Source organism: Vigna radiata, chromosome 7 (genome assembly GCF_000741045.1).
Source record: "Vigna radiata var. radiata cultivar VC1973A chromosome 7, Vradiata_ver6, whole genome shotgun sequence".
NCBI classification, from domain to species: Eukaryota; Viridiplantae; Streptophyta; class Magnoliopsida; order Fabales; family Fabaceae; genus Vigna; species Vigna radiata.
Genome location: NC_028357.1, coordinates 3,930,875 through 3,946,030, shown reverse-complemented (window position 1 = coordinate 3,946,030; position 15,156 = coordinate 3,930,875). Strand labels below are relative to the sequence as shown.

The following is a 15,156-nucleotide window of genomic DNA, read 5'->3' as shown; positions in this document are numbered from 1 at the left end:
ATCTAATTTTATCTAATTTTCACAAGCATAATGACATTAGAAAGAATTGGTAATTGGCCTAAAGGTTTTTTAAGAGATGACGAGACACCTGCAGATGATGAAATTAGAGAGGTTAGTGAAGATAGAGAAAGGATTGAGAGGAATGAGAAAGGTGAGTAATGGTTTGGGGGTTTCTTTTTTTTTAGTTTTGAGAATGAAAATTATTTAAATATCCTTGACTTTAAAACTTAGAATCCATAATATATGAGGGTATTTTTATCTACTATAATCCGGTACACATTGTTAAAATGTAGGTTATTTATTATAAATAATTCATAACTTGAATACAAATATTAATAGAATATTTAACATTATTAATGTATAATGTATACGTATATAATTATATAATTTATTAGATAGTATAATATTTGTAATTTTTTATATTTAAATCAATATTTTTATATTATATTTATTCGGTTAAAGCCTTTTTTGTCACATTTTGGTTGGGAAAATTCGAAATGGTCTCCATGTTTTTTGTGTGTTCAATTTGGTCTTAAAGAACATAATTGGTGTTCAATTAAGTCCTTTTCACTAACTCCGTTTAAATAGTTAACGGAGCTGTCCAAATGTGCAGTCATTTATTGTCTGATGTGGATCTAATGAGGTGGATTTATTATTTTTGAATTTTTGTTTTGATATTAGGCTTATTATTTTCAAAAATAAATTAAGGGTATTAATGTTTAAAGGGTTGATCGTGGTTGGAAGGAAGATCTGCAAGATTGGGAAGAACATCAGTAAATGGCCCTAACACCACGCCATAGTCCAACGTTGCCAGAGATATTGCCGCTGGCCGTACCCATCAGCTCCTCCGTTGTCGCAAACTTGTGCCACCACCATCAATTAAAATCCAAACGCGCAAGAACCAGAACCCCTAACTCCAAATTTCAAAAAGAAATAAAAGAACACAAGTACAGGAAATCCCCAAAATCCAATTTGAAAACAAAGATTCCAACTCCTCCAATCATAACATTAGAAAAACTATGAACAGAAACCCCCAAAAGATTCCTAAATTCAGAAACCCTAAAACCAAACCCCCAAATTACAAGATCAAAACCCTCAACCTATAATTGTCAACCTGTAGAGAAGAAATAGAAACACAAGAACAACACTAAATCACAAGCCAAGAATGAGCATAGAAAGCCTCAAAACTGCGACACATCCTCCTCGTGAGCCCTGGCGCTGCGAAAAAGGAGTTCGCGCCCTAGCCACCTAAACTTGCATCCCCAATGTGCAAAAACCCCCAATCAGAACCAAGAAAGATAAGAGAAAGGAAGCCTTCACTCCCTGTGACGCGAACCAGAGCTAGAACAAAAAGGAAAAGAGATCAGTGTCTCCCTCCTATGAAACGAAGCAGAAATCGAGTGAAGAGAAGATGAAGGTGAGTGTTTGTGCTCCCCTAATCTGGGTTTGGCCATGAAGGAAGACAACCCAAAATTGGGAAAAAAAAAGTTGTGATTAGGGTCCTCTGAATCTTTCAAGGGGATTAACTAAAACTTAGATAAGATAATTCTGATTTAGAATTTAATTAGGATTCCACTTATTATAAATCTAATTTTTAATAATAGGATCTTAACTCTAATTAATTCTTAATTATAATTAAAAGAGAATCCTAAATTTCTAATTAATCATATTTAAAAGGAAACCCTAATTCTTTTTAATCATAATGACATTTCATTATCTGACTGCACAGTTAGACAGCTCGCCGTCAATTACATTCTTTAAGATTAAATTGAACAAAAAAAAATGGAGATCATTTCGAATTTTTCCAACCAAAACTGGGACCAAAAAAGCTTTTAACCTATTTATTATTATATTATTAAATAAAATATATAATATATAATTTAATATATTTATTAACTATAATCTATTTATTAATTTTATCAATTTCTTAAAAAAAATTATAACATTTAATAGAATAATATACAATACACTGTGACAAATTTTCAAACACTATAAATAAAACATTAAGTCTAGTCAAAATATGAAAATATTAAATTAATTCTAATAAAATTTACACTTTTTTTTCTATAATTACTGAATATTATATATATATATATATATATTAATTATTAAAGAAAAATAAATATTTCGTAGAATTTAAATATAAATTAAGTTATATATAAAAAAATAAAAAACATATACTAAAAAATTCATAAAATTATTATTCATAAATTTATTATTTTAAACTTTCAAATTGAAATATTTTATTATTTATCTTTAATTCATATTTATATAAAACTTTTTACTAAATGTATTTTATATATTTTAAAAATATATTATTGTGTAATTTTTTTATATAAACAATCAATCAATTTTATTAAATTTTTTTTTCAAAATTTATCTTAATATGATTAAAATGTTTGTATATAAATTTTTGATAAATTAAAAACATTTGAATTTTCCACGATTAGAAATTAGTTGTATTTTTTCTTGTATTTATGATAAAAATTTTATTTTTTTTTAAAAAGAAGGTTAATGAATTGACTATGACCCCTACAGAACTTTTATAGATCTTTTTGATCCCGCAAGTTTTTACAATAAAATACTTTTTAGTTTTGTGAGTTTTTCTTATTCTAATCCATGTGAATAGAAATCAAACCATATTAAATTTACATGTCTACTCAGACCCGAACTAAATTAAAGCACCACGAAGTATATATAAACGTTGTTTATGCATAAATATTTTTTAATATTATTATATTTATTTTATTTTAATACGATTTATTATTATTTATTCTTTTTATATATAAGTACAACCTATTCATATATATATAAAAAAATACATAACAATCACAATAGCTATTATGAAAGTATTTTCAATTTTTTATTACATATTATCTTAAAAAAACATTAGCGCCCATAAGTTTATACATCTTTTGCTGTATTGAGAGATGTAACAGGATCACATTATTTCTTTCAGAAAAAAATGACATACATATCTCAATCTAAATTCTTTTTAATCCTTTTTTATCAATAATTTTGATTTAATTAATAATTTGATTTTTATATTTAATATTTAAGTCTATAATTCATTTTAATTCTTATATTTTCTTTAACTAAATTTAATCTTTTGTGTTAATTTGAAAGATATTATCTATAAAACTCAAAAAGTTGTCCTATATCAAATTATTTGAAAATGTCAGGTGTCAAAGTCTATAACATATCATTTCCAAATTACAGATAACACTAATTTATCCAAAGAAACCAAATTAACTATATTCAAAACATATTAGAACTCAGTATAGACTATTTGTAAATAACCAAATATTATTGCATGCTCTTGACTAAATATTCAAAATGAGGTTCAACATAGACAATTGCCGACATAGAATATAAATAAATAATAAATAAATGGATAGTTGTTATCTATACAATTGACATAATGGCGGCACTGAATAAATGGTTCATAATTTTTCCCTATACAATGTTGTGCAGCCATCATCAGATAAGCACTGTGCATTGAAAGGAATGAATAACAGCAGGTTTTCAGCCCACAATTGCAAGCAAGCTTTCTCTGACTGCTGGAATCGAACAAAGAAGAGATCCAAATATACCATTAAGAGCATAAGCAATGGCACAAAATGGGAGAGCCTCAGGTTCCTTGGCAGACAAAGCTGCTGTTCCAAGCCCATGGGCACTGTGAAAAATATTTAGTCAAGAGCATGTAAATAATAACCAACTATTGTTGCAAGTTTGATATAGATTACTTTTTGTAAAGGTGGCAAAAATTAGCAATTCTTTCTTCATAATAAGTTTAACCCAACAATGGGAATCATATACAGTCCCACCCCACCATATTCATCACAATCATCTATCACAGAATATACCTGGACGCAGTTGCTATTCCCCGAGCAATTGGGTCACCAAAACTGAGTCTATCAAGTGTTGCTTGCACAAAATTTGCACCAACCAGACCAGTTAAAACAACCACAGCTGCTGTCAGAGATGAATTGGCACCTGCAAACAGGGAAATTTTCAAAGCTAGAACTGTGTACGAGCAAATAAACAACCTATATTTTGTTAGTGTTGCTTTCAATGTGAATGTATTCTTTCAACAAATTAACACTGCATGATTTCCGGATTTGTTCCACAACAATGAACTAGTTACAGAGTAAACAAGATTATGGAGATAAATACTTAAAGTGTGGGCAAATATTTACCGTCAAACAAAGATACAATGCTGAGGGCCAATGCCACTGTGATACATCTGGGTAGAATGGACACAGTTAAAGATGGTTCTAATTGAACAAGACGTCCAACTAAGGCAGTTGAATACAGCGAGAATACTGTTGAGACGATGACAGAGGTGAAAATCTCAGCTGCGTGTCGTTTCACAAGCTGAAAATGATGGGAAAAATAGTAGCCAATGATAACATGATTCAGCTGTCATGTGTTTGAGATGCCAAAAAATGTTGCAAAGCAAGTTCGGTATTTGGGTATAAATCATGCTAATGACTGCCAAATGGAATATTATGCGCACAAGGGTATATGATATGTTCTTAGCTCAGATCTACTCCCTCAAGATTGGATTCATATATAATATATTCACAAAATAAATATCAAACTCCATATAAGCCAATGACTATTCCATTCACCTTTCAAAGGTCTTATCTTAGTTACTTTAGAAAGAAATTGAAAAAAAAAAAAAAAAAGATATGCTTCTAGTGGCATAACCAAGTTAAATTACATATCTAGACAAAAAACAGAAAAAAGCTAGTATCAAGACATCTTTGGGGAGATTTAGTATAGGTACTTATTACCTTTTTCAAACTACCCAAAACCCTCTTCATTAGTCCATCCCTTTTGGCTTCACATCTCCGCAATAAGATAATAAAATATTTATTTCGTACTTTTGCTCAAGTTTAATGAATGCTAGTCAAATTATTCAAAATGAAATCACCAATCCAGGCTTTTAATCTTCAGGAGGATGGCAAGGGTTAAATGTGCAAAAAAAATTTGACAGAGTACTGATATACTCACTTGTTGAACTGTTACTATATATCATTAGCTACTCAGAAATAACATATTAAACATTGCCCAGGTATAAGTTTGATTGCAGTTTGTCATTGTAAAATACCATAACCATTTTACAGTATAAACACGCTGTATTCATCTGCTTAATCTTTTTACAGCAGTGTAAGATTTATTTACTGGGAAACTTAGATGGTTACCTTTCTTTGCTTGAACATAGAGAAGGAAAATGATAGAATGACAGATCCCAAAAATCCCATTAAAATGTCACCAGCTCCAGGATTAGAGGATGCCTTTGTAAGGTAATATCCTATGATGTAGAAAGAATAATCAACAGAATAGATATATTATGCTGAAATAGCACAAATAAAAGAATTGCTTAGGAACAGGGGACCAGAGTGAATAACCATTTCGTATGACAGATAAAAGTAAAAAATCATTTGAAATCAAATGCCAGGCCTACTCTATATGCAACTAGACATCTGAACCATTGCAATTTCTAATTGTTCTTGAAGAAGGACCGTTCCATGTTGAGTTGAAAAGAATTTTTTGTCTGCTAATGGGTTCAGCTACATCCAAGAACACAACTTGTATCATAGTATAGATATATTGGTTGCGGGTGCCAGAAGCAGAAGCTGGGAGCTTCTTTAGTGCGGACATTGTTGGTTATCCATATAATGGAAGGATGTAGTAGGGACGACTCTTATTGATAGTTCTTGCACAAACAAGGATTTAAAGTAAACTATTGTCTTAGCCCACAGGCTAAACACATACAGAGACCCTTCATATTTTGTATTTTCAACCTTTTAGTGGTTCCCTTTGAAATTATTAATTTAACTAACTCAAAGAGTCTTCAATTCTTTTACTGCGTGAGATCGTTTCTAAATTTTCCAAAGTGTTACTTATTTCCAAAATCATGCCAACTAACCCCAACCGAATACAGTAAGATGATCATTGATTAGGTGTGACCCAAATAGTAAATTTGCTGCAAATGAAGAAAATCACATGACATAAAAAATCTAATTAATTAATGGTAGGTTCTCCTACAAGAACCTTTCACAATGTATAGTTGATGCATGCTTTTAAATAAATGCTTTAGAAGCTTCATAGTGACAGGCCAAGTCTTAATGAGATTAGGATTCAGTACAATGCATATCGTTTCGAAGCATGGGACATGCCTGTAGAGTAAAAGCCTTGACCAAAGTCTTAACGGAAGAAAACTAGCCATTCCAATGGATAAGACCATTAAGTTTAAGAAAATACTTTTTTTTATCTTTTTAATAACAAAAATGTCATTTTGTTTCCTATATTTCAAATTTTTGTAGGAAAAACTGAAATCAAGTTTTTATTATTTTCTTATAATTTTTGCAATCATATTTCCTATAGTCCTATGCAAATTTGTTTTAAACAGAACATTCAAAGTGAAAGAATTTGAATAAAAGTAAGATGGCAATTTTTATTTAAAAGTGAAACTTATTTTCATTTTATGTTTTCATTTTTTAATTACAAAAACCTTGTATTCAATCTATGTTTTCAAAAATTTAAACAAGAATCACTGAAACTAGCTGTCTTCTGTTTTCTCTGTTATATCTCTCTTATATATCTATAAGAGATATATAAAGGCATAACTCTTTCCTAAAAGAGCAAATAACCAAAGCAACAATTAGCTTGGGGAAGAATTAAATCAGAACTTTTTCTCATCTAGCTTATTGAAGAATATTTCTACACAAAAAAAAAAAAAATCAATCTATTTACTCTTAATATATTTTCATTACATCTATTACATATATCATGTTGACTAGAGTGAACCACGCATTCCTACAATATGACATCTTAAACGGACCTTAAATCACTATTGACTCCTTCATATTTATACATAATAAGACACAACTCATCACAAATTTATGCCATTACATAATAGTACTTTTTGATAAATTTCCATCCCACTCTGCTACATTAAACTAAAAGCCCTTTGGTGACATAACTTTACATTATCATAATTCTCAGGCAGTATATCAAACCATATCAGTCGGGTATAGCTGCAGTTACCTTTATAATAGCAGAAAGTCATTTGATATTTCATTGTCCTACTAAAAAGATTTTACAAACCTGATTTGAACAGCAAACGCTCTACTACTTATTACTCAACTTGCAGCAGATTTCAAATGCTTATCATAAATTACAAGTATGTACACTGTACTGTATAGTCAGATTAAGTTCCAAACTAGTAATTTAAATCGCAAATTTCTTTTCCTAGTTGTAATTAGCAAACAGGATCCTAAATTCAGAGACACTCACATAATATAGTAACTAAAAGTTATCTTCCAACCATACCTAGCACAGGTTCAATCCCGGACTTGGAAAAATACCCGAAAGCTAAAGCTGTCAGATCTGCTGATAATGCACAGCAAATTATAGGATGGAAGACCTTCTTCACACCCGATGGTAACCTGAAAAAAAAATAAAAATAGCAAGCATTAGTGAAAAATTAGAAAAGATAAAATTCCAAATATAACATAATAGACAGTAGAAAACTTCAATAGCATCATCATGCATATAGGAATACTCTCTTCTTTTAATACCTTTCCAGGAGAAACTTTGTTCAAAAGAAAAAGCATGGTCTACGTGTATATGCAGCAGTCAAAGGAAATTATTTACCCGGTGCCAACCAAATAGCCTAACACTGTGGCTGCAAGCAAAAACGGAAGGCATGTTCTGGCACTTGTACCCAGTGCTGTAGGGTAAAACAATGCAGAAACAAAAGATACAATGAGAACAGCAGTCCATGTCCACACTTCAAAGGCAGAAAATGGAGAAGGCTTTCCCATAGGCTCAGCTTCTACCAGTTCTGTTTTCACAGCTTTTCTTACTGCTATAGCCGTGTAACCAGCAACACAGAGTGTAGCCAGCCATCCTCCAACTGAACAACAACATAAATATCAGTAATTTGCAACACTAATCATAATACAAAAGATGCAGATTTTGAAAAGAAAAGACGAAGAGGGCAGATTTGACCCTTGATAATTTAAAATGCCATAAGAAGTTTGTGAAAAATGCTGATAGTATCTAATAATTAACTTTGAATAATCAAATTGGCACCGAAAAAAACAAATATGTTATAAAGGGTAATTTGAGGAACTAATCATTTCAAACTGAAGACCAAATAAAACAGTAGTTCGGTCGAAAATCGCTGAGATAAAAGCAATGACTAATTTGGTAAAGAATGAAAAAATTGAGTTAGTCCTGAATGTGTAAAAAATTTAAGTTAATCACCAATATTATAACTTGATAACAAAATAGCCCTGGTTTTATGTGAAAGTTAACTTTTCAAGTTAAATCTTAAAGACAAAATAAAGTTACGGAACCTAAAATAGATATTTCATATTTTTCAAGTACCGACATCGTCTAATGCGTTTGAAAATCAAATTGGACATCAACCCAAAAAGGCAACTTGGAAAGCAACTGAGAGTGAAACAAAAGAAAGAAGCTTTGACCTAAAATAAGGCCAATTTTGAGGGCAGAGGCAGCGGGAACATCTTTGACGGCAAGGGGCAGAACAACGAGAGAGGGAACATAGAAAAGCGGAAGCCATCTCTGAATGAACAAAAGCGCCGGCTCGAAGAAGCTCACCAATGCCGTAGCCGCAGAGGGTACGGTGGCGTCGAGAGTAATGAGAACCGAGAATATGCAGAACATCCCAAACAAGGCGCTGGGGAATTTGATCGCGGCGGCCACGAATGCTTTCTTGAGAAACTTGTCCGCCGCCAGAATAAGGCCAAGAGACACGACCAAATGAAGAACACCAAAAACCTAACAAGTAAAACAGAAGCTGAAATGGTATCCGTTGAATGAAAGAGTGACACGGGGAAAGAACAAGGACTGACCGTGTTGGTGAGCGAGGAGGAGTTGGAGGTGTTTCCGGTGTCGGATTGGGAGAACTTTGGCGGCAGGTGTCTGGTTTTATGGGTTGGGATAGTGAGCCTTGGTGGGAAAGTAATGGAGGAAATGGTAGGGGCGGAGAGGGTGTTGAGAGTTGAGTTGGGGAAAAAGGTGCGGCGGAAGAGTGAAGGGGAGAGAGCGGGTGGTTTCAGTTTGGGAAGTGAAAAGGGTAAAGAGTGTGACAGTGTGGTGGCCATGGAAACGGGCATAGAGGTAGACATCCTGCGACTTCAACGAAGAGAGAAAGATTTCACATTTTTGTATGGACAAGAAGAAATAGTGTTGAATGGGTGGGATGAGATGAGAGTGTACAACCATCAAACTTTCATCCTCTTCAAACTGTCAAAACCTCATATTTCACTGTTTATATCAAAATCAACCTAAGCAATTACACAATTGTTCGTAAAACCAACTCCTACAAAAAAGAGATTAATTTATAAAAACAAAGTTTTTCTTTAGTTAAATTATTCCATATAAAAAACTGAACGTAAGGACGACGATAGTTTGAGAACTTATTTTTGACAACCTTTTATCAGAAGGAAAAGAAGAATCTTTTGGACGAGCCAGAGGAAGCATTTTCTCAGAATCCATAGGACGAGCATTATCCCCACTCAATGGGAGAATGAGGATCTCCCTGTCCGATTCGCTTATTACTGGAAAAGTAACCCACAAGATTGTCATATATGTTTATAGAAAGATAAGTATTCAAAATCCAATAATTAAAAGTTATATGAAAGTTGTTTTTGAGTGGGGTTGAGAGTTATTCTTTCACATTCTATTATTTTTCCTAGTTAAATTTTAAATGTCTAATAAATGATTTACCTTCTTATTTTATTTTTATATTTATAGGTTTTAGAATAGACTTTTAATTAAGATTGACCCAGTTACAGTCCAATAGTTCATAAATATGTTTTATTTTGCTAATTTTATTACGCTTGTGTTGATGCTTCTAACCGCTTTGTGATCGAGCGGTCATACGAGGGAATATGATTGTTCGGTCAACATTGTCTTTGAAGTCCTAGAAAACATTTTGATGAGGGTTGATTGAACGATCATGTGGTGAGTGCGTTGATCGGACAGTTTATATGATACACAAGTCCCCCAAACTCGAGAAGGTACTAACCAATGAAGGGGCTAAAGAGGGCTGGCATCAAAGTCTTCTTCTTCCTCTTTTGCTGAGTCAACTGTGCTGCGTGAGGGTCTGGCTGATAGTGCGACTAGTTTAGATAACAATAAAGTCGTGCAGAGTGGTGGTTTAAACTTTGTTTGTGGCAATGTGATAGTTGAGGGCACTAACGAGGGTGAAGGGAGGGAGGGGGCTCTTCCCGTCATAGTAGATTATGATTGGGTGTCGCACGATGTTGAAGAGTATGCCATGTGCTTCCGAACAAAAACCCAGCTAGAGGATTGGGCCAAACGGAATTGCATTCTTAAATCGATAGAGTTCGACCCTTTATTCAAATTAGTTGCGTGTGAAAGGAATGAGCAGGTATTCCATGGAAAATGGAGCGATTAGAATGACTTCTTTTTCAAAAAAATCACGAGGTGACACATAACACCTTTCTAATTGTGTTAGTACGAAACTAATGGCAAAGACTTAGTTGCTCCAATTTTTCAAAAATAGAGACTCAATTGAGACAAAAAAAGTGAGTGATCTATTTGAGAAAAGTCACCAAAAATAGGGACTATATGAATGATTAAACTTATTTTTTTCTTTTTCTTTTACATTTAATAGTTTCACATAACTTAGGATTAAGAGGTAAAATAATTTAAATAATACACTTTCTTTCAATCTTCTTATGTGTTTTTTGAAGACAAAATCATAATAGAAGTCTATGCTCTAAAATGGATACTATCTCACATGTAATGATTAAGTCTAACAATGTTATCTAATGAATTTAAGATCATAATATTAGTATTGTCTATTGCAATGAAAATGAACATCTAAAGATGAAAGTGGTTTTAAAGTTATTAGCCTTTAACTAGGAGGAATGAAATCCTTATTCTTCTTGCACTTTGAATAGAGTTCATATTTTAATATATCTAAAGATGAAAATGGTTTTAAAGATGATTAGCCTTTAACTAGGAGGAATTAAATCTTTATTCTTTTTAAACCTTGAATAGGGTCCTTACTTTAATATATCTAAAGAGGAAAGTGATTTTAAAGATGATTAGCCTTGAACTAGGAGAATGAAATCTTTATTCTTCTTAAATCTTGAATAGGGTCCTTATTTTAATATATCTAACAATGAAAGTGGTTTTAAAGATGATTAGCCTTTAACTAAGAGGAATGAAATTCTTATTCTTCTTAAACCTTGAATAAGGTCCTTATTTTAATATATCTAAAGATGAAACTAATTTTAAAGATTATTAACCTTTAATTAGAAGGAATGAAATCCTTATTCTTTTTAAACCTTGAATAAAATCCTTATTTTAATATATATATATATATATATATATATAATAGTTTTATATCATTTAAAAAAAATTTAAAACAAAAGAAAATTTAAATTTACTTTCCTCTTCTAAATCTCTGAGACACTTTTAAGAATAAAACTGTGAAGTGGTCTAAGTTTCAAAACGGAAATCCTTACAGAATGAGCTTCAAGAAATTTAGGAATGAGAGAAATAACATTAGCATTCATCATTGAAAGAATCTAATTATGTGTAAATATAATTGTTTAACAGCATTACATATATCTAAACCACTAATATCCAAACATGCAGGATAGAAGTAGCCACCAAAATCATCCGGCCCAGTAGCACTAATCTCCTCCTTTGAAGAACAATTTACAAGATTCCCATTATCCTAATCATTCATTAACCAGTAAGAAGAAATAATTTGAGTCCTAGTGTCAACAGAATGAAGATTATTGTTAGCAGTATAATAATCCAAAACCAAATCCCCTTCAACCAGTCTATTAATAGACTAGCATTAATACGTTTTTGAACCACAAAAAGAAAGAAAAAATTATATCTATCACCATCCACAAACTAGTTCATTCTAGCTTTCTCCTTCCAAAACATAACATGAAAATCCAAAGCAATATTAAGATCATCCATGGCTTTTTTTTCTTATTCAGTAGGGAATCTAACTCCTATGCTGAAGAATTATCTAACAGTTGCTGTATTGAGTCCAAAATCTATTATTTCTCAACCACAGCAGTACGCAAATTCCCAAACACATTTCCATTCCAAATTTTAAGGACATATTTCCACCTCGGAAGAACCTAAAAGAAATATTTTTCATGTGAGGAAGAGAACCACGAACGATAAGCATAACAATTTCTACAGGGAGTAATAAAAGGTTTAAAGAATAATTCTGATATATTATTTCAAGGAATAGAGTACAATATATACATACAAAGATCATCTAATCCTTCATCTATTAAAGAAAAGACATGTGCACAAATCTGCACAAATTATAATAATATCTAAAATATAGCTAACATAATATTTGATTGTCTAATATCCTTTAATAGAATATTTGGCATATCTTAACACCCCCACTCAAGTTGGTGCATAGATATCACACATTCCCAACTTGAATAGAGACTCATTAAACAATCTTCTTGACACTCCTTTGGTGAGAACACCAGCCAACTGTAAATTCTGATCTTACAAAAGGAAAGGAAATTATTCCTTCTTCAATCTTCTCTTTGATGAAATGTCTATCAACCTTCATATGCTTTGTTCTATCATGTTGAACAGGATTATGAGCAATTGCAATAGTCAAAGTATTGTCACAGTACAAACTCATAGCTTCATTTGGTTTAAATCCCAAATCTGATAACACATTTTTAATCCACAAAAGTTCACATACACCTAGTGTCATGCCTCTGAATTTTACTTCAACACTAGATCTTGCTACTACAGGTTGTTTTTTACTCCTCCAAGTTACAAGATTCCCTCCTACAAAAGTAAAGTATCTAGAGGTAAATCTTCTATCATCTTTTGAACCTTCCCAATCTGCACAGTATACCCTTGTACCTTTAAGTTTCCATTATTTGAGAACAAAATTCCTTTTCCAGGAGCATACTTCAAATGTCTCAAAATTCTTTCAACAACATCCATATGAAGCTTTCGTGGGTCATGCATAAATTGACTAACAACATTCACTACATAGGTGATATCTGGACGTGTATGACACAAATAAATTAATTTTCCTACCAGCCTTTGGTATCTTCTTTTATCTATGGTTGTTGAATTTGAGCATCGAAAGAGTTTATGATTTTATTCAATTGGTGTATCAGCTGGTTTACTCCCAAGCAGCCCAGTTTCTGATAGTAAATCAATAGTATATTTTCTTTGGCGTAGAAAAATATACCATGTTTTGATCTAACTACTTCAATACCCAAAAAATATTTGAGGTTTCCAAGTTGTTTCATCTTAAATTCAGATGCAAGGTATTGTTGTAAACTAGAAATCTCATCTTGGTCATTTCCTGGAACAATCATGTCATCTACATATATAATCAAAGTTGTAATATTTCATTTTCCTCTCTTAAAAAATAAGGTTTGATCAGAGTTACTTGCTCTATAGCCAAAAGCCTTCATAGACTTGGTAAACCTTCCAAACCATGCTCTTNNGGATTGTTTTAATCCATATAGAGCCTTCTTTAATTTGCAAACCTTTATTCCATTTGAATCTGTCATGCCTGGTGGAGAATCCATATAAATTTCTTCTGAAATTTCTCCATGTAGGAAAACATTTTTCACATCAAATTGTAGAAGAGGCCAATCTTGGTTTGCANCTAGCGACAAAAGTATTCTCACAGTATTGAGCTTGGCTACCAGTGCGAACGTCTCTTGGTAATCTACACCATAAGATTGAGTGTAACCTTTAGCCACAAGTCGTGCTTTATACCTCTCAATAGTTCCATCAGCTTTATGCTTAATTGTAAAGACCCATTTGCAACCCACAATTTTCTTCCCTCTTGGTAAGGACACAAGATCCCAAGTGTTGTTTTTTTTCTAAAGTCGTCATCTCCTCAACCATTGCTTCCGTCCATCTAGGATCTGGCAAAGCTTCATGTACATTACTAGGAATAGAAATTGAAGATAATTGAGATACAAATGATGCATATGATTGAGATAACCTATGAGATGACACATATTTACTAATGGGATATTTAACTTTGGCTTGAAGGTCTGACTCATATTTAGCTGGAGGTTGACCATGGTTAGAACGAGATGGAAGATTATATTGAACAGTAGTAGACTCAGTGTTTTGTATGCTGGTGGTTTCAGGCAGACAAGAATCAATTTCATCTAAATTAGTATTATCAGAGATAGGATTCAAAAGTACCTCTGAAGAGTCAAGCTGAACCTGCGTAGAAGATTGAGCCAATTGGTTATGATCAGAAGACACCATATTATCCAGAAAGAAGTGTCCATATTTAGGATTGGCTCACTTGCTGCAGAATGATCCTCACACGATAATATATCTTCATAATCAAACATACTAACATCATGATTATGCACTTCACTTTCATTGCCTCCCTGAAGTGCAGAATCAACATAAAAAAATTCATGCTCATTAAATGTCACATCTATAGAAATATAAAATTTCTTTNATGGTGGATGGTAAGCACGATAACCTTTTTGAGTTGATCCATACCCAACAAAAACACATTTGATCGCTCGTTCTTCAAGCTTTGTACATTGATATGGGTGTAAGTGAACATATATAACACATCCAAAAATATGAGGTGGTAAATAAACTATGGGAGGAAGGATACAATGATCAGATAACACATCATAAGGCCTTGGAAAGTTAAGGACACTAGAAGGGGTTCGATTAATTAAATAAATGGCAGATGATGGCAACCCCTAAAGGGACTTCCCATCCAAAGAGGCATCAACTACACTAAGACTATGAAAGGGAAGTTGATTAAGAACTTAATCTTTTCTTTCTAAAGTCTTAGCATGTTTCTCTCTAACTAAATACATTGTACTATGTTTTGTAGGTCATTAATAAAGCTTTGCAAACACTTAGATGAATAACCAAGCAAGGAGAAGCAAAGAAGCTTAGGTTGAAGACCTTGCTGCTGGCGCTCAGCGGCATGCTTCTTCCTTGAGCACGTGTTTCAGATGGTGCACCTAGCCAGCTAGACAAGCTTCCTCCACAAGCTACCTTGGTTTTCCATCACGTGCAATTAGGATAGCTTCTACTGCAAGATTGATAGCTCTCCTTCTCTTATAAAAG

General features: G+C 32.5%; 1 protein-coding gene across 1 annotated transcript; it reads right to left on the bottom strand.

Moving 5' to 3' along the window:
- Positions 1-3,286: 3,286 nt before the first annotated feature.
- Positions 3,287-9,355, bottom strand: LOC106769079 (plastidal glycolate/glycerate translocator 1, chloroplastic). Its single transcript, XM_014654542.2, has 8 exons — positions 8,895-9,355; positions 8,505-8,820; positions 7,669-7,930; positions 7,345-7,460; positions 5,211-5,320; positions 4,200-4,377; positions 3,867-3,996; positions 3,287-3,676 (listed from the first exon to the last, which is right to left on the bottom strand). Exons 1-8 carry the CDS (start codon positions 9,168-9,170, stop codon positions 3,526-3,528), a joined length of 1,539 nt encoding a protein of 512 aa, XP_014510028.1. The 5' UTR covers positions 9,171-9,355; the 3' UTR covers positions 3,287-3,525.
- Positions 9,356-15,156: the final 5,801 nt, after the last annotated feature.

Coding starts and splice junctions, on each gene's coding strand:
- LOC106769079 (XM_014654542.2), bottom strand. CDS start 9,170: ATGTCTACCTCTATGCCCGTTTCCATGGCCACCACACTGTCACACTCT. Junction 7,461..7,668: donor GGCTATTTGGTTGGCACCGG/GTAAATAATTTC, acceptor TTTTTTTTTCAG/GTTACCATCGGGTGTGAAGA. Junction 5,321..7,344: donor CGGGATTGAACCTGTGCTAG/GTATGGTTGGAA, acceptor TCTACATCATAG/GATATTACCTTACAAAGGCA.